The following is a 26,476-nucleotide window of genomic DNA, read 5'->3' as shown; positions in this document are numbered from 1 at the left end:
AAACAGCCTCTACTTATTGTTTCCTACACTGAAGTAATTTTAGTGCAAAACCAGATGGGATATTTTTCCAATCATAAGTAGTCTGTCTTTTTGGAAATGAAGACAGGAGTAAAGAACAGTAAAAGCTCTACCTTTTATTCATCCCTTCACTTCCTTATTCATGACCAGCATCTTTAGCTCCTTCAAAGAGCAGGAGCTTTTCAGAGAGACAGGAGTTTGACAGTTATCACCCAAAGAGAATTAAAAAAAAAAAAAAATAAAAATCAATTCCCAAAATGCAAAAAACAATTCAAATCAGAGTAATTAACAGCAGAGTTCCTGACAATATTTTGGAAGACCTTTCTACAAATCCATTTTGGTGCTTTACACATGCTAAGATCCAGTAACCTAAGTTATACTCTTTTGCTTACAAAACACAACCATGCAAAACTCTGTCCTCAATTCAAAACAAAAGCAATAGAAATATGCACAATAAATTAGATACAGCAAAATAACCCTCTCCAGTTTCAGCAAAGAGGGAGTGACACTGCTCTGGAAAAATGCTCTACTGATAGCTCAGCATGATCTTTCCTAAAATATACTTGAATATGTTTACTAGCACTGTGCAAGATGATGTACTGGCAAAAACAGTTAACACTGAACCACAAATGTCAAAACATACTAAGAACATTATGTGATACATTATTCTTTTTTTATTGTGTTTGTTCATTTGCTAATTTGCACGATTCAGTAATTCATAAAAGAGTCTCCCTATCATTAGTGCAAATTTGTGATTTTCTAGCACATAGTTAAAAATACATGTCAAATAGTATACTATACTTTGCATGTTTGTTGCCTTTGAGAAGATGAAAAAATATTACATGGTGAAATGAAATTCTTGGGTGATGATTTTGAACCTGAAAATAGCTCCACACAACCGCCTAACACATCTCTCAACATCAGCCTGGTGAGAGTATATCACTCACCAGCATTTTTCTGCTTAGCATGAAAATATAAAGCTATTTTTTTCTGAGTTGCTCCTGATCACACTACTATTCACACATTTTAAACTGAAGTCATCTCTTCACTGGATGAATCCTATTACTGCCACACCAGTAACATTGTACCTGTCCTTCTCTAACACACACTTTTGCTGTATATAAGCCAAAGTCATTGTGTAAAGATAAACCTAAATTAGATGCAGGTTCCATGAAAAAAATTAAACTTCATATTTTGGTTTTAGATTCAGACAAAAAAAAAAAATCACTCAACTATAGTTCAACTATAGTATTGCTTTGCATGCACCATCATTTTTGGAGGAAGAAGGGTTTTTCTTAATGCATCTACCTCATTACTATGGTCTGTGTACTATCTACACAACACACACACTGCAAATAATATTATGAACATTTTAACTAAGTTTTATGTTCCAAAAGAACAAGAAAACCAGACTTATTTTCAGATGTTGTGATTTAGTGTTACCTTTCTATTAAGACAAAAAAAACCCCCAAGTTCCAGCATTTCCAATACTCTTATAACATATGCAACGTAAGGCATGGGACTCAACCCAACCCAACCAGAAGAGCTGAAATTATTTCAGTCGTCAGCCATGAATTATGTGTGACAAATGCCCTCAAGTATTCCATCCTTTTACACAGTCAGTTCATAATGACTCTTGCTAGTATCTATTAAATATTTTATGAATTTATCATGAATATAAAGTATGACATTACTACCTTATTTTTTGAGAAATAAGAGATTCAATTACTGACACACTGTATCCAGGGGTGGGGAAATATAAGTTGGAAAAATGTCGATTAAGAGAAAGAAAACAAAAACCCAACAGCAGCAAGCATTAACTAAATAAACACCTTGCTAGGCCAAGTCTTTCATGCCAAACCTATTCCAAGTGGCCAAGTGTTTCAGAGTGCTACAGACACCAGTTCTGGGACCAGTACTTATAGCACAGAAACCTACAGTCTGCTGTAAACCTACAGCTGTGCTGAAAACACACTAATATTAATTTGCTGATTTTTCAGAATCTCACATTATCCTTTTAAACAAAAATAGGTATTTCAGTAATATTCCAAAATTAAAATATTTAAATTTGCATAGCGTTTCATGAACACGTATGCTCTGTTGTGCTAAATCATTATGTTGGTACATCTTGGGTTATGTGACAAACTTATCTCTAAAAACTGTTTTAACACAACTGGGCTGAATTTTTCTACAGCTACAAGCTGCTATTTCTTTAATAGAGACCAGCAGCATTTTTTATAGGCTCAGAACCCAGCCTTATACCATAACCTGAAAATAGGTGACACAACTTTTGACACACTAACCAAGAGATAAAAGCACAGATACCTGAACCCAGTGTCATGAATCAATGAGCCACTTTTCAAAAATTTTATTTTGAAAACCATGACTTCTTGCTAACATAAAACATAGCTGCATAGCGACTCCTGTGATTAGTGTTCATTGTTACAGTTTTGAATGCAGAAATCTAGTTCCTTAAAATATAAGAGTCTTTGATTTGTTCTGAGACATCTCAGCAGCCCTAAGGATATAACTGACTCTCAGTGTGTTGTCCAACCCTCAGCATTGTTCAGCTTGTCCTTGGGGAAGTGGGCCAGGTGAAAGCAAAGCCATAACCCTTTATTTTGAATCTGGAAATAATAAAGCTAGGTCAGTGCCCATAACCACATATGAAAGAATTAGCTCTGTCCATTTCTTATTCTGCCAGTTAATTTAGGCTCACTATGACATTGAGGTATTTTCTGTTTGCCCACAGAGACTGTGAAGTGCCCATTCTTGGAGGTATTCAAAACCTGGCTGGACACAGCTCAGGGCGATCTGCTCTAGTCAACACTGTTCTGAATAAGAGGATTGGATTAGACAACCTCCCTATGTCCCTTCCAATCTCAGCAAGTGACTCTGATAGTACAAGAGATAACTAAACCACCTGCTTGAAGACCATTCATGCCTGCCTTCCCAGGGTCCCTAGAGCTATGTTAACCCCCATCAACACAGAACTCAGACAAGGCAAGTTCACCCCTGTACAACAGACTGTTTATCTACCCACATTTACCCAGGCAGTCACCCTCAGCAAAGATCCTGAGCACCTCTCACTCTTGCTTTGTACTCCTCTTTCCATCCAGATACAAGGCAATGAAATGTTATTTCAGTTTTGACAACAAAGGACTAGGGTACAGAAAATGTTGGCAGTTTCAGCCACCTGCAGCACAGAAACCACTTGCATTCCAGCTTCCCAGGCAGTACCAAGAACCACCAAGCTCTCCCTCAATATTGGGCGCTCCACTGGACCATCAACTTCAATGATATTGTCTTGCTTAAGTTAACAACACTTATTAATTTAACCTGTAAACAGAGCCAGTGCATTTAGAATTCAGAGAATGAGTTCCTTAATGACATTTTTTAAATCTCCTTTGATAAAAGAAAATGCCTTAATAAATAATGTTGGGTTCCATCAATTTTTTTCATATCATACATTTGTGAATGAACACTGACTGGAGCACCAAGGTAATTGTATTTAACAATTGTATGAGAATGAAGTGAAATACAGTTATTAAAAAACCCCTATATTTAAGCATGTCAAAAGAAACAGTTGTTTTCCATTATAAAATCTCATAGTATAGAACATATCTTTTTTCAACCTCTGTTAGATACAGATGAAGCCTCAACAGTGAAGATCAGCATTATGGCTTATAAAATGTTTTTTATACTTAGGGTGAAAGAGATGTAACTTGTGAGACATTTCAAGCGTCTAAATTGTGATTTTTCTTTTTTTACTGCTCAGAGAGGTCTTGCAAACAGCACCGTTACAAGTCTACAAAAATTTTTGAAGATATGCCAAATTCCTGTTATTATTAAAGTAAATTCATATTTAGTATTTAACACTTTGAGAAAACTAAGTAGTCTTATTTGTTCTTATTACGGTTCTTTAAAGAAAAAGCAGAAAGTATGTTTCAAATTACTGGTAAACAGGAAAGACTGGATATCTTTACACATTTACAATAATCAGTCCACTTTACATTGTCCTCCACTACATGTAACTACATCAGTAATTACTGCAATAAAGAATATACTGTCATACTAATGAGAAATCCTACAGAGGACTTTTTGAAGTGTCTTTCCCCTAATGATTCTCTGATCAACTTGCAACAGCAATCATACAGGGAGTATCTAGTAGTTTCTGCATCAGTTTCATGACAAAAATAAGGTGTAATTTAGCATAGGTACATACTGCATCATTACCTCAAATAATCATTTTATTTTACATCTAAGTTCTGGGGCTCTGTGTTAGGATTGTTTTCAAAGGAAAAAAAAAACCCTGAACATTAAGGCATGTTAACAGACTACATTCAAAATATACTGAACAAAACAGTGCTCTGTACACTGTGATTACCACACAGAATAAAATTATTTAACCTGCTCAAGTATTTCACCAAACATCTCAGAAACAGTATTAAAATGAAGCTGTCACTTTCTTCAGGTAAATAGGAATCCAAACAATATTCACAGTTTCTTCCCACAAAGTCCCACAAATGTTTTCCACTGTATGAAACACTTTGAAGACATTCTGAATGGTAGACTATCACTTCTTGTCTGAATTTCACGTCAGGTAACTTTCTTGCTACACTGTTGTCTCTCAGTAGTCACTACACACTGTAATAAAAGAAATAAGAATCCCTCGTGTTGATAAAATACAGTATGTCTGAAGGGAGCAAGCATGTGTACATCTGTTTAAAATGGACTGCACAAATCAAATGTTTTATTTGGATTGGGGCTAGCATAAATCAGTAGCTAACAAAAGCATTACTGCTATCCCAAGGCTGCAGTCTGTAAATAAACAAGTTTGAAAAGAAACTATTCCAAAGGAAACCTCCATTCTCACCTGTCATACAAAGCATGCACCTGTCTGATGCACACAGTGAAACTGAAGTATGACTGTGGTACCTAACAGTTCTATTGAATGACTCCAAAGTTATTCAATAAAATGGAATTAGTTAGAAGGAAACAAGACCTTTCCACCTAACAAGACTTGTATTCCCTCAAAATACTTCAGCAATCTCTAAATTAAACCATCTGTGGTATTAAAAGAGGCTCATGGATGATAGGCCTCAGAGTTCCCCTATTTTTAGCCAGCATGTTGAACACATCTTCCTGACAGAGCCACACTGCCAAAAGGCAACTTAACTCCAGAGAAGAAGCCCTCCTGCCTCTAACCATCAGTCCCTTCTGAAAGTTGCCTTTCAGTGCTGCAATTTCCAAAGTACTTCCAGCATACAGGCAGCCAAGCTAGGTGACAGGGGGTGTTTTTAACTTGCAGTACCTAGCAAGCTGCAAAGTCTGTGTTTCAGTGAAACTTTGCACTAAGAGGTGATAAAGTCTCTGAGAATGTCCTTGGAGCAGTGCAAGGCTGCTGTAGGGAGCAAATTACAAGACATTATATGTAATGCAGAAGAAACACAAAAAGCTAAATTTTCAGCACTTTTTGAACTGTTCCTAATATCAGCAGCTACATTATGAACTAAAAGTTTGACTTATATCCTGGTTGAAAAAAAACCATCAGACAAACAAAACTACCAAAAAAACCACCACATTATTTTGATCTATAATACATGATGAAAGCCTACCTTCCCTTTGAATTTTTTCTCACCTTTTAAAGTATCAATGCTAGTGTAAACAAAAAAAAGTAGAAGAATGAACACAACAGAAAGTTCTTGCCAGCTTTCCCCTCCTCCAGAAAAAGCCTGGTGATGCAGAGGATGCTTATAGGATGCTCTCAAGGTAACCAGATCCAAGACACAGTAGAGCCAGGAATTACATGAGCAGCTTTTCACTTGAACGATGGTCCCTTACCTTGACTGCCCAGCACAAAAGCAGTGCTGTACTGCCACACTCAGAAGAGCAGCATCACCCTACCAGCTAATTAAAAATCACTGGTCCTTGTAAGTCTCTCTAAAATAGGTACATGCGCATCTTAAATGCTGTCTCAAACCAGGCAAATACTTATACTGGTAAGTGGCATGCCGGCACATAGTTGAAACTCATGAGTTTCTAACAAGTCTGCGGGAAACCAATGGAGTTATTCCCCATTCCAGAAATGAGTAGGTAATATACAGATTTCAACACTAAGCATTTATCAAGAAAAAGAAATAAGGAAATACAAAAACCAGAATATGCCCAGATATAAGTCATAATTAGATGTATGAGATGAAAGTTGATGCCAGTTAACAGAAGATGCAGACAGTGTAGGACCCTGTAACCTTCAGTGCATGAAGTGGCTTAAGAAAAATTCCTCCCAGAAGTGGTTCTCTTAAAACTCAAAACTAGGCTTGCCTGGAAATCTCTCTATCACAAAATGCTACCAGAAAGAATTTGTAAGCTGGACAGCTATTTACCTCCAACTGCACATACTTTTCATATCCTTAGTACATCTTAGATAGAGAAGGAATTACCCACATGGAATCCTCACACAGCCAGTCCTCACAAATTTCACCTACATTCTACCCTATCACGGCTAGAACTGCATTTCTAGGTCAGTTACACATAAGATTAATCCTTCTTCAGCCATTTTTCCAGAACCAAATTTCAGTACTTCATCCTCTCTGCTATGCAAAGTAGCATATGAAACTTTGTCCCAGAGTACAGAAAATACACATCTCTCACAACACTGAGTAAGGAGATGTTTTCCAGATCTTCTGAAATGAGCACTATGTGTACTGCTCACAGAGGAGTGGACCATGCATCCACTGTAATGTCCATCCAGCAGGCAAGTTACAGCCTACAGATTCATTTACTCTATTTAGTATTAAACTATATGTATCAGGATTGTAAATGCTGTAGTCCCCACATGTAGTTCTAATTCTAGTGCAAAACAGTTTAGTCCAAATATTTTTATTGGTCAAAGTATGACTGCATTCAATAGTTTAACAATATAGAAAAAAAAAAAAGTCAAGAGCTCCTACCAGTAGAAGAAACAGATCATTTATTTTAAAACACAGAGGGAGGGAGGAAGAAGCCATTGGTAACACAAAATGTCATTTCCATGGTACACAAGTATTCTGGGTAATTTCTGCTAAGGTGGTTAGACTATTCAAGTTTTAATCAACAGAGCCCTATTCTGCTGCAGATGCTAACATCTGTAAAAGTTTTACCTCCTTCAGGCATTGTAGCACCTGGAGAAGTCACAGGGAAGGTAACACAGAGTCTTCCTGACATTGCTGCAGCACTGTCTGCTCAGGAGGAGGCATATTCTGACTTGCACCAGACAGCAGCATTGTACAAACCCACACTCCCTCTCATCAAATACAGTCTATAAGCAACACTAGGAATTCTATACTGAGAACAGACTTACCACACCATAAAAATATCAGAATTCATTAGTGAGATGTACTTAAAGCTTTGAATTTTGTCACACGGGTATAGATCTTGATTTGGCAATTGTTTCACGTGGCAGATATACCACTAACAAAATCATACTATTTGTTGTGACATTGTAACTTCTAACAGTGCAATATCTTTGATTTAAACACATAAATTTTAACAGGACTGTTGTTTAAAACCACAACAAAAAAGTTGAAAAATATTTATTACACATGAACTTATTTTCAGGACTTCTCTTTTCAGTGGGTCTACTAACTGTAAGTAAAAAGGCACTTATGAGAAAACATGAGTACAAGAACCCAATAAAGGTACACTGGACACTATAGACAACTGCTCATGCTTCACCAGTCCAATCTTGGAACAAAAGACAAATATTTTATTCTTGTTTGAAAGCACATCCCAGTTGCAAGATGAGCACCAAAAACTTCCCCAATGTGAGTTATAGAGCTGTGAATATAGCAGGATCGGTACAAAGACAAGACAGCAGCCCTTCCCAAAGTGAAGGCCATATCATGCCACACCACAGTCATAAAAAATAACCAGTAAAAACTTGAAATATTGGACATGCATTCATTGGGATTTCTTTTACAATTGTATACTAATAATAATGATCACTTTTTCAGGTTAAAGTCCCATCCGATTTGTCTGCATGGAAATAAATGTTAATATCAACAAACAACACTGCAGTGGCAGAAAATGTACAAAGCAGTCTCATCACTCCTAGGTTTTCATTTGCTATTTACTCAAATCCTCTCCAAAGCCCTAGCACCCCAGTACACATTCATGAGGTGCACTGGGTACAGAGAGGTATTTTCATCAGCAACGTGCCCAGGAATATCAGAAGTTACAAAAAGTGAAGAAGTACTCAAGTTTCCCTCAACTTCACAACACCAGAATGCTATGAAATAAAAACAGAGTGCAAGGCTGGTAACTTCAATATGTCTCCCAGATCCACCGCAATAACAGCATAGCCTAGCAAGTCCCATAATATTTAATAATCTTGCTGCAAATCAGTGCAGCAAGAACAATCTTCCTTGTTCTTGCAATAAACTGGTGTAAGGCTCTTCCTAACTCAACAGAAATACTCTCTGAGCATTTCCACTGTGCTACAATAACCAACCTGAACACTAAAAAGTGCAGTACTAATGCCATGTACCAACATAACTCAGAACTTCAATTTTTTTTATACTCTTACAAGTCAATCTATTTCTACAGGAAAAAGAAACCAGATTTCAGAGTACCATTCCACAAAAATCTCTAGACGTTAGGATTTTTAAAAGATTTTCCAGAAGGTGAGAGCAGTCTTTCAGATGTAAAACACACTTAGGAAACTTACTCACTTGGCAGAGAAGGTCAACTTCTTTCCTTTAGCTCGGTCTGTAAACCATAGGTAAAGCTGACAACTATCACTCTACTACAGTCAGTGGATCTACTACCCATTGATCTCAATGGAGTGATACACAAACTAAGGAGACAATAGATTTTACAGATTAGTGAATTTGTAGACTCCACCATTATTAGTTCAGTACCACATTGTCATACTCAGCTCTGGAGGGGACAGGCATACCTCTCCCTTTTTGAACACTGCTTTATTGTACTATTTCCCTTTCACTCATGGCTCTGCTATGCAGAGTATTTCTGGATCTATCTGCTTCAGTTCTTTAGTGCAGAATGCACTTCCAGTCTCTGTCCAGTAGATCCAGTGAGATGATCACTTCATAAACACATCCATACACCACATTCACTCCACACTAATAACACATACACCTAAAGCAATCATCTGCCCTTTCACATCCTCATCCCAGTGATATCAGAGTGGGAAGTGGCATACACAGCTCCCAGTCATTCCTTACATTGCTTCAAGTCCCCACAGCAGTCTAAAACAGGGATGACACTGGGATGGTTCCTATCATAAAATCCCTCTCCCATGGTCCAGGGCCAAGTAATGTATCCAGAGGAATTATTTTGATAACTTATGCTAATACTGAAATTATAATATAAAACAAGGTGTTAGAAGATGAGTGTAATCAAAACTCAGAGAATACAAAACTAAATCTCATTTTACTTCAAAGGAGACAAAGTCAGTTAGCCAGGCAGACACCCAGTTATTGATCCATTCTCATCTGAAGATTTTGAATCAAATTATTAAATCAAGAAGAGTAAGAGCTCAAATACGCCCAAGGGAGAGAGATTCTTGGGGGTTCCTGACAGATATGTAATTTTTAACACAGCTCTTAGACCCCCTGTGGTTATCCTCTGTCATTTGCTTACATTTGTGAAAAACAGAGAGATGTGAGTGATGAAAAAAACTTGTGGATACAACCTAAGGGGCCTTGAAGTCTAAACTGAGCCCAGCCATCCTAGATTATATCCCCTTGAGCTGTTTCTAATTCACCTCAACACAAACAGGACTAGAATGATAACAGCTATCTTGAGAATTGCAATACACCTACTTGCACTGCCACAGACATGGGAATTATCTTCCCTGAAATCACTTGGGTGACCCTGCGTAGTGGTTCAGGCTTGAAGATACAGAAGTAAGATTGGCACTTCTCACCATTCCAAAACTTAAGGGGTATTTTAAAATATCCTACCTTCTAATCTTACATTCGGCAGTATAACCTCTCATTCAGAAAATTAGCTTTTATTTTGTGTCACTCAGGCAAGTGCTATTCCTTTTCCATGAATTCAAAATGCAAGTATTGAAGCAGTATTTTTGACTGCTGTTTCATCTTCAAAAGCAAGACATGAGCTTTGAAGACCCAAAGTTAACTAAAGCTGACTTCTTCAACCCAACTTGGATATTCATACTCCTAGCACACACTAAATGGACAGAGTAGGTAGGGGTACATCTAAGAGATTCTCAAATAAACAGCCAAGATGCTAGCTGCTAAGAGTTAAGTTGCTAAATATCTGACAGGGTCAGAGACAAACCAGAGCCATGCCTTCCCTTTACCAAAGGTTACCACTATGCACTTGCTCATGAGGGAATAAATTTAAGCTCTGCTTTTCCATCTGAAAATATAAGAAAAATCAAAACCGTTTCACAGCAACTATTATCAGACAACTTATATTTCAGCCCTAAGCTGTGGAGGTTCTAAATTCAGGCACTTATTCAAAAATCAGGAAGAGCAGGGATTTGAACTCGCATATTTAACGTGTGAAATTCTTGGTAAACCTCTAACCTATTAGCTTCAGGTATCAGAGAGTTCCTAAGCTCCCTCTGTACATCTGGCTTGGTCAGTCTGGAGGGACTGAACCAACATGGAACAGGAAGAGCCTATTTGGAAACCTACTACAGAGTGCAGTGTTGAGAAGCTCTTTTATGGAAGTGCAGCCTAAGCACTCTGGCAGCCCTTAGGTGCTCTTGGGCTTCAGAAAGGTAAAGTGGCAACTCCTAAGTGACTTTAATAATTCCCCTCCACTGTCTCATAACTACCAGGTACTTTATCTGACCTGGTAATCGAAAAGATATTCTCACACGTTCTTAGTCTCCTCAATATAAAAACTGATTAAATACTCAGTTCATTTCTTTGAAAAATACTATATACTGTTCAATAAACTTGAAAAATAGATATATTCTGTTGAACAGATGTGCAGCATTTCAAAAATCCCATTTCCAGACAAAGAAGGTCCAAATGGATACTTCCAAGGATGCAAACTAGATGCTGTATTCAATAAACATGTCTATTTCTGCTTAGAATGATACAAAGCACTACAGACACTGTTTTGGTGCTATATATGGTACATTACTCATTCTGAGAAATAGTTAGCTGAGTATTTTACAAATGGAAGAAAATAGCTACTTACACATACGTTTGCGATTCAAAGCCTTCATTTAAGCAATGACACCCATCCATCTGAAGTATGCAATGGTGCATGGTTTTTTCCTAACAGTTTTTTACATACAATGAGAAAATCTAAATATACAACATGTTTATAATATAGCAGGCAGTCTTTCTAGTACACCAGCCTGATGCTGATGTTGGAAGAGCTCCTGATAGCACATCAACCATTCAATCAGTCATTAATATACATCTCTGCAGCTTTCAGGAAAAGATAGATGATCTTCCCTTGGAGACCAGCACAGCTTGACTCCACTGATGGGAGCGTACTTTGACCTCCAGATCTCTGGGGAGCATTTCATAGCACAAAAAGATTAAGAACTGATTAACTACCTTGTTTCCTCAAAAACACTATCGAAGGCATATAATGAATAAAACTCCCAGCTTTTGTATGTTTATATTATCCATAATAGTAAAAATGATAAAAAATATTTTGACAGACTTTTTTTAATAAGTTGCTACTATTGGTTGCAATTTGTTTTTTCTCTCAGCTCTTTACCTACAGACAGCACAACTGACAGGAAGCATTCAGACATTTTTATAATGCCATGAAATTTGACAAAATCACACTACCACCACTATTATTACAACCTCACAAAAATTCAGTCTATCCATGATCCAAAACTAGTAACAGAGTACAAGAAAGCCATGCAGGTTTTACATACTTCCGTGCAAGCATATTTTAGTTTTGAAGCACAGAAAAAACATGCTTTTCATGCTGAATTGCTGCAATGTTCTTGTTAAAAATCACCATCTGTCAGAGATTATCCTGTTTTACACAGAGGGAACACGCATTAATTATTAATCCTACTCCTCACAGAAATGTGCTCACACAAGATCAGGACTATCCATGGTGTTACAGGAGTATTAGTGTTCTTAGAAGGTAGTCTCTGGATGAAACTCAGGATTGATCTATTGAGAACTTCCAGCAAATGAGCTGCTTCAGGGCAGGTCACTGGCCACGTGGCAGGGCATCATCTCAAAAGAAGCAACAGCTGAATTCCTAGGGCTTGAGTCTGTTTCCATGAACCAACATAAATACAACATACAGCACAGATACTACCTTTACTGACACAAGCACTGTGGGTCTATGCTCTGCACACACTGACGCTCATGTTCAAGTTTAAGCCCAAGAATTTGTTTTCATTTAAAATTAAATGCAAGAGCTTTCTCAGTGCTGGCCAAAGTGCTCAGGACCTTGCTGAATCTTCCATGTGTGCTGAGGGAAGGAATTCATAGCTGTAAAGCAGCACACTGATGCACCAGATCTGATTTATCCACCATGAGAATCTGAAAATTGGCAAAATTGGAAGACAAAGCAAGGTTGTCACAGTTCTTAGTGAAGGACAATGAAAAGGGTTCATTCTTTTCCAAGGAATTCCTTAATCACACAATCTCCTAGGGAAGCTGGTATAGATCACATTTCTGCCATAATACAGTTTTACCTGTTTGGCATTGTTTGATATACAATGCCATATATTGCCTTCAGTTAAAGTTTCACTACTGCTGAACTTGTTGCCTTGGTCAGAGATGAACTGACCAGGCAAATCATTTCATCATTACAAAACATTACAAAAGACTACTGAGCAAAGTAATTGCAGGGCAGAGGGGGAGAGAGAAAGAGAGACAGAGAGAGATATAAAGAAATTTATATCATATCGAAGTAGCTGGTATGAGACAACTCTTAGTACCAGGCTTTATCCATAACTTCAATCTTGTAACACAGAACAAAACTGAAAGTCAATTCACCAAACAAGAAATAAGACTTGTCAGAAGGACTCTTCTGGCTAAACACAAAATATACTAATGTCCATAAATCTCAAAACTTCGATGCAGTTTTTAAGTTAATCTCTAATGTTACAATGTCTATACCTTTCTGAGCAAGGAAGAGGTTAAAAATCTTGCCTTCTGAAAAACAGAATATTTTCCACTGAAAAGCTGCCTAAGCTGCCAAGGATGGAGGGATAGTACTCCAGTTGGAACTCATTATAGACAACATAGGAGAGCTGATCCAGCTTTTTATTTACTGTAGAGGCAGAATGACATGAACATCTTTCTATGTAGACCTAGAAAAATATGTTGGCCCTGAAGCCAAGGATCAGAACATTATCAACCCTGCCAAAATGAAATAGGTTATTTGTTTTTTTAATTTAGTGAGATTTGGCACTGATTTATGTATTTTTCCCTGGAGGAACTATTTATATTCTTCAGAGCACAGATGATAATTGTTAATTTTCAGTGGCCCTGCATAAAGAAATTGTAGGTTTATTATTTTGAAACAAGAAGACCACAGTTTTCAATCTGATAAAGAGCCACAATTTCAGTCAAGCCATCTTAAGTCTTTTCCAGAAGGTGGAATTTCCAACGAAAGCTTTTTCAAGTAAGGACATGGCCACAGTGCTCTCAGTGTCAGCACCTGTGACAAACAGAAGGGACATGCAAATTTCACATTAAAAGTTCACCTTCCATCAAGCAAAACATTGCTATGGACTTCTCCCATTCTCACATGGTTCATTTTTTTTCCCAGTCACAGCATGAAGCAAAAAGTGGTGTCAGTTGTGAAAACATAAAAACAACAGGTATCTTATATTCTGATGCCCTTTTCAGTAAGACTTCTGAAAAAAGATTTTACTCACCCTACACACCACCATTCCAATACCACACCCACTTATCTGTACTTACAGCGCACACTATAGCTCACGTTGCATTTCCAGTTCAGATTAGGCTGCCTGTGTGGGACAGGGGTCATGAGAACCTGTCAAAGGACCTTCCCAAAATTCTGCTTACAGACCTGACTTCAGAGGCTTAAACTAACCATGCAGCAGCCGAGTGACTCAGTTATTATGTCAGGTTTGACCCTTTATAAACCACCACATCCTAATGTGCTTCCCTGGCAGTCAGGGCTGCACCTCAGTCCTCAGGCTGCTCCTGCTGAGAGCTTTGACCACTCAGCAATCACACAGAGACTGAAGAAGAAAATGTAAGATCAGTCTGGAAAGCTACCACCTTTCCTACAGCTATTCCATAAGCAAAGGAAGAAAGATTACAGTACAGGACTTGGCTCAGTCCCTCTTCACTAGTGAAGTGCTAGTGGGACACATAGGGGAACTACTAAAAAGTAACCTGGAGAAAAAAAAAAATTAAAAAGGAACAGAAAGGGACAAGGTTAGCTGCCTAACACCAAAAAAAAAAAGCCCACTCCTATCTCCCTCTTAGGATATCTGAAACTAGTCATCATGGATGAGGGGAAAGAAATCTATCAAAATAATCACCTGAGATCATCCTCTTACTTGAAAACATAGGAAGAGATCTAAACTTCCTTGCTCTTTTAAAACAACATCTGTCTCAACATGCAGCACAAAATTACCATTATTTGTCTAGTAAAGCTAAGAAACCATAAATAAATGACACCAAAAGCAATAAAAAAATTGACATTACCTATTTTGCAAGAGAATTATTCCTGATTTTTGTTCTATGGCTTGCCAGAGACTTTTATGCAAGCAGTTGTGGTGGTAGGTCATAGTTACATTTTAACAAAAGAGTCTATCATATGGTTTAAAATTACACTCTTACAAAAAAAAACACACCAAAAAAAACCCTCAACAACTTTATCTTATTTACTTATATTAAAAGAGTTGTGAATAAATAACACTTATCCTAAACAGTGTCTGGGTCATCAGGTATACAAAACACATAATTTGATTTTTCTAATGAAATTCTACTTCTGGGTCACTTGTGGCTCCAGTAGAAGCTCCCCACAGTACCATAACTACCCACCCTGATCCCCAAACCCTCCTAAAACTGGGACAATGAGCACCTTTGGTGGCTCTAAACCTTTATGACTTGCTTCCACAAGGCTGACTCCCAACAAACACGCAAGGACTGCACCAGATCTTCCAGAAACTCTTGCTAAACCCAAGCTGTTTCTTTCAAATGTAGCTTACACGTGTTGTCATCTCACTGCAGGGCTTCCATACTGTTGTCTCCTTATCACAAAAGTTCCTTACCTTCTTGGTGTTTCTCGTGGTCAGCTCCTCAGAGCACTGACTCCTTCACAAAGCAGCCAGCTGACTCCAGTTCCCTTCTCACCCAGCCACCTCACTCTTTATAGCATCTTCTTCTCATTGCTTACAGCTGTGGCCTGTTGAAGTCAGGCCTGTTCCTAATCTTTGATAATTGGCCCAGCTGCAGCTCCTTAGGGGCAAGATTACTTGCTACATTATCTTTATTTTTTATATTTTATCCCCTACATATATGGGTTAAAGATTACTGCACCTGGGCAATAACGTGGCATCAAATATTGACTTAGTTCTTCAATGCACAGAACCAAAAAAACTGAATGGAGGACAGAGAGAAAATTTTTAAACAATCAGATTTTTCAGAGTATTATCACAAAGCCTTACTAATATCCATATTAATTAGTGATCTCCTCATACTGCAATAAATATACTTTATACCACTAGAAAGAGCAACAACCATATGATAAACAGAAGTCTTTCCATGAAGCCAGTCCATTAATTACCACACACTTTTCCACCATTATTCATCACATGGATAATAAATGAGCCATAACATAAAGTTTATTTATCTTGTGATTACTTCCCCCCAGATCATCAGTTGCAGAGCTTTTATGGTATTGCTGCATTCCATCAGTGCAAAACCTGAGCAGATTGTGTTGATCCAACAAAAAAAAAAAAAAAAAAAAAATCCAGAAGAAGAAAGAAAGAGAACATTGCTTTTCTACAGACAGACTTACAACTATCAAACTACTGAAAAATACCCCAACTACTGCAGTTCAAATGTTGGTGATACAGTACAGACAGACATTTTAGAAATGCTCACAGACACAGACAGCTCTCTCAGAATGTTGTTCATATTTATTCCTTCACAGAAATGGGCTCATCAAGCTGTTCAGTATTTCTGTTCATACAGTGAAATAAGAACTGAGGAAACAGATTCCTTTTGGAAGCTACTTGCAATTTAAAACAATACTTCAAAATAAATTAAAAAACATTCTTTTGCAAAAGAATACCTGAAAAGTCATAACTGAAATCAAATAATGTTTTCTTCAATTTCATTTTTTATATACCACAAAATATAAACTAAGAGTTTAAATTGGGGGGAAATAGAGAGTATCATTACATTAGAATTATTTGTCAATGAAGTTTCACTAAACTCTAAAAAAGAAAAAAACTTGCCCATCATCAGAATTTTGTCCTTCAGGGAAATTTATCTTGCTCTCAATTTTTATTTGAGATTCAATTTATGTGAGTTATCTTACACATATAGATTTTGTTTTGGACAATTATGGACTTATTTAATCAAGTTTCATTTGTTCATTCTTTACATGCAATAGTAGCTGAGATGTTTTTCTAAATGGCACATCTCAAAAACATTCTTTCTTTAATATTTAAACATTACAAGCTCTTGAATTCTCAGCAATTTTGAAAATCTGGTCATTAGCCACTTATCTAGAACAAAAATCTTGAAAGCTTCTTATGGTGATCTATCCATACATAATCGCAAGTTGCATGTCCAAGCTCTCCATAGGAATTTTTGAAAATCTCAGTCTATGGGTAGAAAAATAAATTAAAAAAAAACACCTCAAGGATCTTACCTTTCTGGAAACATGCAAGCTGCCCTGCAGCCCCCAAAGCTTGCTTACTTCTTTCTGGTTCTAAGCAAGCACTACAAGGAACACCTGTGCCAGCTTCGCCACACAATCTGACCTGCTCTTCTGCCATCATTAATCCTCAGCAGCTGTTTTGCTTTAACCAGGGTCCAATGTCCAGGACCACGGATACATTCCAACTTAAATACTGGAAACAGCATCTTAACCTTGCTCCACAATTTTTTTTTCCTACTTGTCAATAAGAATAAATGTAATCAAACATCTCTTCACCTGTCCTTTTTACCAAACCAAAATGGTAGCAAAGAAACATTAAAATATCCTATAATAGAAGCAACTAATTCAAAGCTCCCTTTTTGAAGGAAGGTTCCAACTCTCATTCTGGAAGTAACAAAAGAATAACTGTGTTTATTATTCTATTAAATTATCACATATTTGCAGATGTGATTCAAGATGATAATAGACAGACTGAAATGGATTTTGGTTTTTAGTCTCTTAAGTATTGCTTTTCTCTTTTTCATCTTTCTTTTTTGTGAAGATATAACCATATTTAGCTTTTAATTCAAAGCTGAGCTCTAGTTTATAGCACATAAAGATGTCTCTGAAGCACAAAGTACTGAATCAGAGAAAGGAATGCACATCCCATCCTACAGTGCTGACATGAGTTATTTGCATAGTTGCCACAAAAGTAATAATTACACTGTAACTCAATAGGAACAATGGTAATTTCACAGTAGCTCATGTTGTTGTTATCACCCTATATCCTGATAACTGTGAAATTAATTTGTGGCACCACTGTATGTGTCAGCTTTAAGCTGTTCCCTAGGTAACATTACGCTACCATAGAGAAGGAATGCTTGGCAGTAAAATGGGTAGCAGCAGATTGATTATACCAAAAGAATCTTCCCTCTACATACAAATAACTTGGCAATCAGAGACGATGATGAGAAAAAATCCTCCCCACTGCTTTTTTTCTTACTTTTTTTTAATATATTAAAAATGAATAAAAGATTATTAAAGGTATTAACTGACTGTTATCCATGCACTGGAGGAAAGGTAAAATAAAATCAGGAAACTAACAGACTATACTTAATGCCCCTGACCCATTGTTCCAACTGCAGCCAAGATGCAGTAAGAAAAAGCTGAAAGTTTCCTTTCCCTTCTTGTAGTAACTTCCAACATTAACCATCAAACTGTAATTTTAAATATTAAAGCAAATAAAGCACTAAGACTTATATAAGACTGCAGCAGCAATGTAGGTTATGCTTTCAGAAATATTCCTCACTTCATCCAAGTGGTACAGTTCTTTCGCCTCTGAACACTCAAAATTATTTTACTGGAGACTACTACTGTCTCAAAGGAATTCCACACTAAATATAAAAGACAACACTGCCATACAATGCACAGACATATTTACAAATTTACTGGTGAAAATTCAATGCCACAATAATTGAAGGTCTGGAAAACATTAAATTATGAAATTTAACAAGAGAATTAATGAGTGATTCATAACAATAAAAAAAAGACCAAGTTTAAATTTTCCAGTCATTCTGCTTTGTACAGCCATAGGTAGGAGGCTTTGGATTAAAGAGAGATGCTATTTAATTTCATAGAATTTGGATTTCATTTTTTATTTCTAATTCAGGCCTGCTTGTAGCATTCAAAATGCATACTGTAATGACTTGTTCTCTCACTGTATGTTTGTTTGTCTGCAAGGAAATAGGTGAAAAAAATCACATCATGTTACATATACTGACTCAGTGCTTCAGCTGGAGTTTTGTTACTGAGAAAGCAGCACCATCTCTGTGTCAGCACTAGTCATCAAAGCAAAGCAAGGTGTTGAACAGATACTCTGATCCAGGATATCCAGGGACAAGCATGTTTTGTCACTCTGTGGTTTTGATCTTTATCTTTGACTGATCCTCTTTTTGTGATTGCTGTCCCCAAAACCCCTGACAGGTAATGTTCAAATGTGGGGAGGGGGGTTGGTTTGGTTTTGGTTTTTTTACAATCCAAAAGAGAGCTTTCAAAGCTATGAAAGCAGCTGTAAGAGCCTAAAACCAGCTTGGACAACCACAAATGTGTATTTTTCATTAAATATTGGCACTTATTATGCCAAATTATGTCACTACTGAGAGGAAAATTTTGACCACCCCATACTTAATTATTCATCAGAAAGGCACTCTGATCATTATCACTATTGACCCAGGAATTCATCCTATATCCTTTGCCAAATCAGCATGTACCCTCGTCCACTCAACACGCTCTTCTTTCACTCCCCACTGCGTGAGGCAATTCTCATGTGCAAGGACCCTTAAAAGCTGACAACATACACAGCCCACATTTGCAGTCAGCAAGCTCACCATATTAACTGCACGGAGAATTTGTTGATTCTCTTGATGCTAGCAGGAATTATTATGGGATATCAGTAGTGATTAATCCCTAATTTCAGTCCCATTAATAATTGTCTGCAGTTTGCTTTGCTGAACTTGTACAGGTCTTGATGCTCAGCTAGCTCAGTAGTCTTTTATTTTTTTCCCAAACCTGATACTACTTCTGCCTGCAGGAGCATGGGTCAAGGCTGATGGTGGCTGATTAACCCCTGTGCATCTCCTCTGCTCTTTATTCTCTTTTATATACTCTTCACATGTCAGTGTTGAAACATCTCCCACCAGCTGGAACAAACACACCCTCTGGAACAACAAACACTGCCAATGACAATGAACCTTCCACTTGCTGGATTGGGCTGCCAAAGGCATTCAGAAATGCTTCAAGAAAGGTATATGTATGTATTTAACTAAAGATCTTTGGAAAGCTTTAAACACTAGTAGTAATTATTATCTCTATTGTATGCCCAACAGAGAAAAATGTCTCTGAGCAAGTGGTGTCAGGTACACTTCTAAGAATACTGACTGAAAATGAGCAGTGGGAATTAATAAAAATAAAGCCCGAGATGTAGGAATTTTACTTTTATAATCATAAAATTAAACCAGGTGCAGTACAGCTGGTATTTTTACCTATGATTCAATAGCCTGTTTGGAACTAACTGAGGTACTCTGAGCTCTCTGTGGTTCACAAAAAGAAAACCCAATACTGTTTTTAGTATGCACTGACACCCTCTGTTCCAAGATTGCTAGTGAGGCTAAAGATTAAGCTCCTTAATTGTGAACTATTTGCTAATGCTCCAAAAGCAGTGACTGCTCCTCACCACATTTGAAACATTAAAAAATATATCATGGAGCTATTTATAAGGCCACTGCCATAGTATTTTAAATGTATATATTTTGCTGAGGACTGTTTAAAGCTATAAAGAATATCAATGTATCTTTAAGACAGTCACAGTGGGTCGACGCCACAGTGCAACAGTGGTATTTACTGACTTGGGGAATGGCTTTAAAGCAATGTGAAAACTAGTGAAGAATAAGACCAACTGCAAAAATTCTGATTCCTATCCAACCCCCAGGTCTCTACAGCAAAATGACTACCAAAAAAGATGCCTCGACAGTTCTGGTTTCTCCCAGCTGCCAAATGGCTGATACATTATTACTTTCCACACTTCAAAATGAAATGAGACATTCTGTTGCTATCATGCATATATTTTCAGTTAAGATTTTTGTTTTAGATATATTCCTCCTCAAAAAATAGGACATTTTTGGAGGAACAATGACCATAATTTGATCTAATTAATGGAGTACTTATTTCTGATTTCAGAAGATAGAGGAGGATTTTTTAAAAGGGTGTACACACTCTCTAACCAGACAGAAATTGCATTTGATTACTAAAACTACAATGCCATAAATGTAGCACCTACAGAGAAACTTTTTCAAATATCTCTAGAACCCCATAACATCTCAAAATTAAAATGTAAAATCCTTGCAATGAAATGACATCAAATACATTTCACAAGACAATTGTCGCATACATTCAGCGAGAGTTATTAGCTGGCACGCGAAGACTTGGAATAATTTCCCTGGCACTTCCATCCAACTGTAAGCTTGACGCATTACCTTGGAAGAATGCCACGTTTCCCGCTGTGCTAAACTTACTGAAACAAATAGGAAAGCAGCATTGCTGTGTTACATCCCTGCTTTACTATTGTGTAATTGGACCACACTACAGGAACAGCACTTTATATTACAAACATCGAGTTACCATTATCAACTTGTGGCTTCGTGCTCCCAGCACAAAAGCAATGAATTCTTGTTTTACATCAAGAATTAAATGAGTATGATAGAAGGGAAAATATTAAGAGAAGTTGCGTTTCAAGGCTCTGTTTTCAGTTTTAGTTTTAAAACAAAATAAATTTTATGTGTTATGACATTGTTATACTAGGAGGAGAAAGAACAGTTAACAAAGCCAATAGCAAAAAGATTACCTGTAATTTGGAAAGGTCTGAGTAAATTCTTCATTCACCCAATGTACCCAAATAGAATAAAGGAATAAAAATTGATCATAGAAGCAGGGACTTAGTTTCACACTTACTGAAACAGATCTATTTCAACTAAGAAAAAAGGGAAAAGATTCATTCTGTATAGTCCCTGCTCATTAAATGCCTTCCTGTAGTATAAAAGGAAAATCAGGGATTTCATCTGCAGTTGGGTGAAGAGTGGGTCTCTCTCCTCTGAGATGATAACCAGCCTTTTCCTATGATTCTGCTCACAGAAAGATTTGTGCCTAGAATGGCTACATCTCTAATAGTGAAACAGTGAAAATGACTGTGTCTATGAGCAGTGTGGCCCAGAAGCAGAGGGTTTCTATAACAAAACAGCTGGCATTAAACCTGACATAAATAATCCTTCCTGTAAAGTGTTATTTCAGCTTACTTCTAACCTAGTCCTGTAGGCCTGAGCAAGTGTGTTCCTGAAGCTTCCTTGCGCCAGCCCCCCTGTGCCCGCCATGGCAGGGACAGCACGGGAGCTCTCACCTGCCTGGGCAGCAGCACATCCCCGCCTGGCACGCACTGCCCTGCCCTGCAGCCCTCGCACAGCTGGCACCGGTGTCTGGAGGTGACACCGAGAGCACCGGACAGGCAGGCTGTGACTGAACATGGGACTCACACAGAGCCATTTGTGCTCCCCTAGGTACTCAGAGAGAAGCCGTGCCACATGCTGTTCAGCGTGCAGCTGCACCTCAGCACACGCTGAAAGATGCACTCAAGAAACATCTCCTGTTCAGGCTACTGCAGCCACACGGCCAGCGATGCTCAGCCATGCTGCCACAGCTCTCTTCAGTGGAACACACTCAGTGCAGCCACAACCTCTTCTAAATATGTAACCATTCCTGGTAAAGTATTTTTAAACAGCTCTGTATGGTTCTTTAATTACAAGAACAATTCCCAGCCCAATTAAATATTTAATCTGAGAAGCCCCAAGCGAATACCCTTCAGGACAGAAGAGGGTTAACAGCACCAGCAGTTGCCATGCAAGCAAATTCACAAAGGGAAGACTGAGGGGTGGATACTGCGAGGCACAGCCCAACATGTAACAGCCAGCCATGAGGCAAGCAAGCCACTGTAGCTCGCTGGGAACAGAAACTGTTCTGCACGTGCTCAAGTGCACCTTCTCTTCATTAGAAAAACACAGATAAGCAAGAAGAGGCACTAGGAAAACCACTTTTTGCTCAATCAGGAAGATACATCAGGTAGGACAAAGAGAAAAATTATTTTATAAATATATTTATTTTTCTATTTTTAAACACTCTTCAAGTAGTGTTTTCTTGTCCTTTTGGTAATACTGTCAGATATCAATTTAAAAATATTTTTCTTCATTTGTCATACTAACAATTACAAAGGAAATGCTTGGTTAATACTAATTAATGACCAAAAATGTGGAAAAATCTTCAATAGGCAAAATAGCACTAAGAAAAGTATTTGGGGCATTGAACAGTACCATTAAACACTACTATTTGATAGTAGTAATAAAAGTAATAGTCTTTATAAATATAGCAACTGTAATAATTTTATTAAATTTAAAAAGTACCATATATAGTAATAGTAATCCCTAATTTTTAATGTGGCAATAGTAGAAATATTTAATACTATTAAAAATAGGACTTTAAAAAGTAGCCATACTATTTTAAAATAACTTACTTGTTTTAAAAGATTATTGTGTTGTAATGGCATCAGATTATAAATCAAGTCTTTTTAAGTATTCTGATGGAAATCACATTATAATTCTTTCCATTACATTCCGCTCCATACACAGATCAACTATTAAAATTCATTTGAATTGGTGCAATTCTATGGTGATATTTAGAACAGGTCAGGATTTATTTTATAGAAGAGACCTTTTTTTTTTCCTTCCTGGAGACAAAAGAAACCCAACAAAACAACCACCAAACCACAAATCACCTTAATTTTTGGTATTGGACCAAACCAGAACTAATGCTGAACAACCGAAATACACTAAATGCATACAAATTGAAGCCTTCTGCAAATGCCTGCTCCACAAAGAACTTTGTCACTGCCAATACTCTGTGCACCTTACAAAGCACACCCTAGATAAGTAGTCCTGGGCATTCAAGATGGCAGGAGGCATCACTCCAGAATAGTTTGTTCCTTTATTCTCTGCCACAACTCTTATGTTTGTCTCACTCTGTAAGCAGCTTCTCTGTACAAATTGTTGCCTGAGATCCTAACCTTCCTCAGTCCCAGAAATGCCTCGAGATTTAGTAGCCTTGCCTTGGGCACTAGCAGGGAAAGCCTCTGGGTGGTGTCCTGAAAAACATAAAGTGGTCTAGGGCTTAAATGGCTGCCCATCAACTTTTCAACAGCAAGCTCCAATGAAACAGCTTCCTATGTAAAGTATCTTTGTTCTGAAGAAATAAGGATGGGAAACGGTTTCGTTAAATTTCGTATCCAGTTAGTCAAATGCATGGTACTGATTCCAGTGTATCTTAACAAGTCCAATACACTTTACAGTCTTACTTTCAATAAACAGGTTGATTCCATTAGAACATTAAATTTAGATAATCTTTTCTTCTTTTCCCAAACAGCCTCAAGTAAATAAACAGGATTTAAATTCAGAAGTCTACAGGGGAAGGACAGATTAATTTTGATGGAAGGTAAATATCTGAGGGCACAGCTGGACCCACAGTTTAATCTCTGAAACACCCTCACCCCAACATACAAAACATTTCTAGGAAAATGGATGTTTGCTCTTACATCCAAAAACTGCAACAGCCGGTATAATACAAAACTAGAACTCTTGAGAGGCAGCAAAAAAGTAGCAGTAGTTAATAACAGTCACTATAACCAAGGGGTTCTAAACACGTCATGGTTTAACCACAGCCAGCAACTAAGCCTCACCAAGCCACTCATTCACACTGTCCTGATGCGAATTGGAACAGTAAAAGTGAAACCTCATGGGCTGAGATAAAATCAGTTGAGTAGGTAAAGCAAAAGCTGTATATGCAAGCAAAGCAAAACCAGGAACACATTCACTGTGTTACACTGGCAGTCTAGTGTCTTGGGAAGAGACAAAAGACCATAACTCTGAATGTCTACCCCTCTTCCCATACACCTCCATACCTGTCTGGGATGTCCCTCGGGTCAGCTGGGGTCAGCTGTCCTGGCTGTGTCCCCTCCCAGCCTCCTTGCTGGGGAGTAGGGTGAGGAACAGGAAAGGCCCTGACTGTGCAAGTGCTGCTCAGCAATAGCTGAAACATCCCTGTGTTATCAACACTGCTTTCAGCACAAACCCAAAACACAGCCCCAGAGCAGCTGCTGTGAAGAAAGCTAACTGTATCCCACCCAAATCAGCACACCACCACAATCAGAAAAGATAATGATTACCTGGCAACAATCAACATACAATGGAAGGACACACTACCTAATAATGCAATTTTCAATGACGATTGTATTTTTTCCTCAAACCCTTAGCTTTGCTTTGTATCCTGAACTCCAAGACATCCATTTCAATAGAAAGTCCAAACGAGGAAAAAAGATTACACTTTTTCAGGCTTTTGAGAACTACAGTAAATGTCTGAAAAGAAATAAGTGGAGATATACGTAAAACAGCATTTGTAAAGACAGACTGGTTTCTGACTGTAGACAAAACTGTAGGAAATGGCCTTTGTTAAATACATGTGGAATATGGTACTCTCAGTAGACTGGCTACAGATTAAATGAATGATTTCTAAATAAAACAGCATGAGCTTCAACATCGTCCACTAAAACACCTGACTTCTTAGCCAAAGCTGCAACACACCCAGCTTCTGTATACATCCCAAACTTTCATTATGGTTTAAAATGGTAAAATGCAACCTTCTACCTAAACCTCCAAAACCTTGCAACACAAAATCAAGCATCAATAGTCTACAAAAAGCCATGGCTCATAGCAAAACCACCAGAAGATTTTCTTCACTCATATCTATACTTTTTTTTTTTCTTACATTTATATTTCATGAACCAAAACCTTTTTTGAAGTGTATAGGCTGGTAGTCCATATTTTATACATCATCTCTCAGGCAATTCGAACACATTTTCCTGAATGCTAATGGTAGCAAAGAAGACATTTCAGAAATATTTTCAAACTTGGCATTTTACAAAACAACAAAGAGGGAACCCATGGAGTGAACTCCAAATTCCATGGTGTAATTTTCTACTCTGTTTGCACGAGTGGCTGTTAGTCACTGAAAGGTACGGTGCTGCACCCCCTGCACGCCACCTTTGGAGTCTTTGTGGTAAACCATCTGTCACAGTGGTTTTCAAAATCTCTTTCTCCACCAACATCAGAAAACATCTCCTGCAGGTTGTTAAAAACCAAATTTTGACTATTATCCAATTCTTTTCTTTAAATCATAAAACTAAATGGTTCAAAACCAAAACTAGGCTCTCCTCAGTGGAAGTGTCACAAAGTCGGTGGTTTTCTTCCTCTCACTTCTGAAATATTTCTTGGGAATACTACACACAAATACAGAAACATTGCATTTACCATACTCAGAACAGACCCAAAGCATATTTTGGTCACGGTAGTACATATAAAAGAGCATGTGAGAAACATAGAAGATTTTCTCAAAAATGTTCATGTAAGATGCTTCCTAAAGCGCATTTCAGTATATCAACAAAAGTAGCAATTATAATGCAGTTTTCAAGCCTGTAAATATTATTTATTTTGCTGTTTTGCTCACAATGCTTTTGTTCTACATCCATGTACAAGTTATATACACTACAAGGCATAATTCAAACCTCTGATGTAAAGTAACTGCAAATCTACATTGCCAACTGGAATAGCAAAAAAAAATCAATATCCTTTCATATTTGCCATTCAGAAACATAAGCAGAGAAAGCTGTATTTGTCAGTTTATCCTGGCTAGGTGACTAAAGGAACATTCAAAGGAAAACAGTCTAACTTATCTTAATCTCCTCCTCTGTAACAGCTAATAAACCAGCTTATCACTGGACCAAAAAAAAAATATATAACTCATAAATTAAAAATAAGAAATTAAATACAATACTTTGAACAAGGGATGTGAAACAATCAGCTGACAAACTTGGAAATTCTTTTCAGTTTAAAAATTTCTGGGGAAAGTATTATGAAGCTGATATTCAATAGAACAGTCTATCACAATCAAGCTCAAAACAAGGTACTTTATAATTGTCTTGATTTGTACT

The 26,476-nt window shown here is 37.5% G+C and overlaps 1 protein-coding gene across 6 annotated transcripts in view; it reads right to left on the bottom strand.

The window, feature by feature from the left end:
* Positions 1-26,476, bottom strand: part of DPYD (dihydropyrimidine dehydrogenase) — a 339,434-nt gene that overhangs the window by 251,159 nt on the left and 61,799 nt on the right. The window contains exon 1 of one of the 6 annotated variants that reach the window (XM_064719593.1): positions 16,852-16,898. The exons of 4 other annotated variants lie outside the window; for them this stretch is intronic. In XM_064719593.1, coding sequence (XP_064575663.1) covers positions 16,852-16,865 — 14 coding nt within the window. In that variant the 5' untranslated portion in view covers positions 16,866-16,898. Of the gene's footprint in view, positions 1-15,241; positions 15,378-16,851; positions 16,899-26,476 lie in introns of those variants that run through there. One more of the 6 variants, XM_064719596.1, reaches the window with a different exon arrangement.

The sequence above is a fragment of the Zonotrichia leucophrys genome, chromosome 8 (genome assembly GCF_028769735.1).
Source record: "Zonotrichia leucophrys gambelii isolate GWCS_2022_RI chromosome 8, RI_Zleu_2.0, whole genome shotgun sequence".
Classification (NCBI taxonomy): Eukaryota; Metazoa; Chordata; class Aves; order Passeriformes; family Passerellidae; genus Zonotrichia; species Zonotrichia leucophrys.
This window is presented reverse-complemented; position numbering and strand designations above follow the sequence as displayed.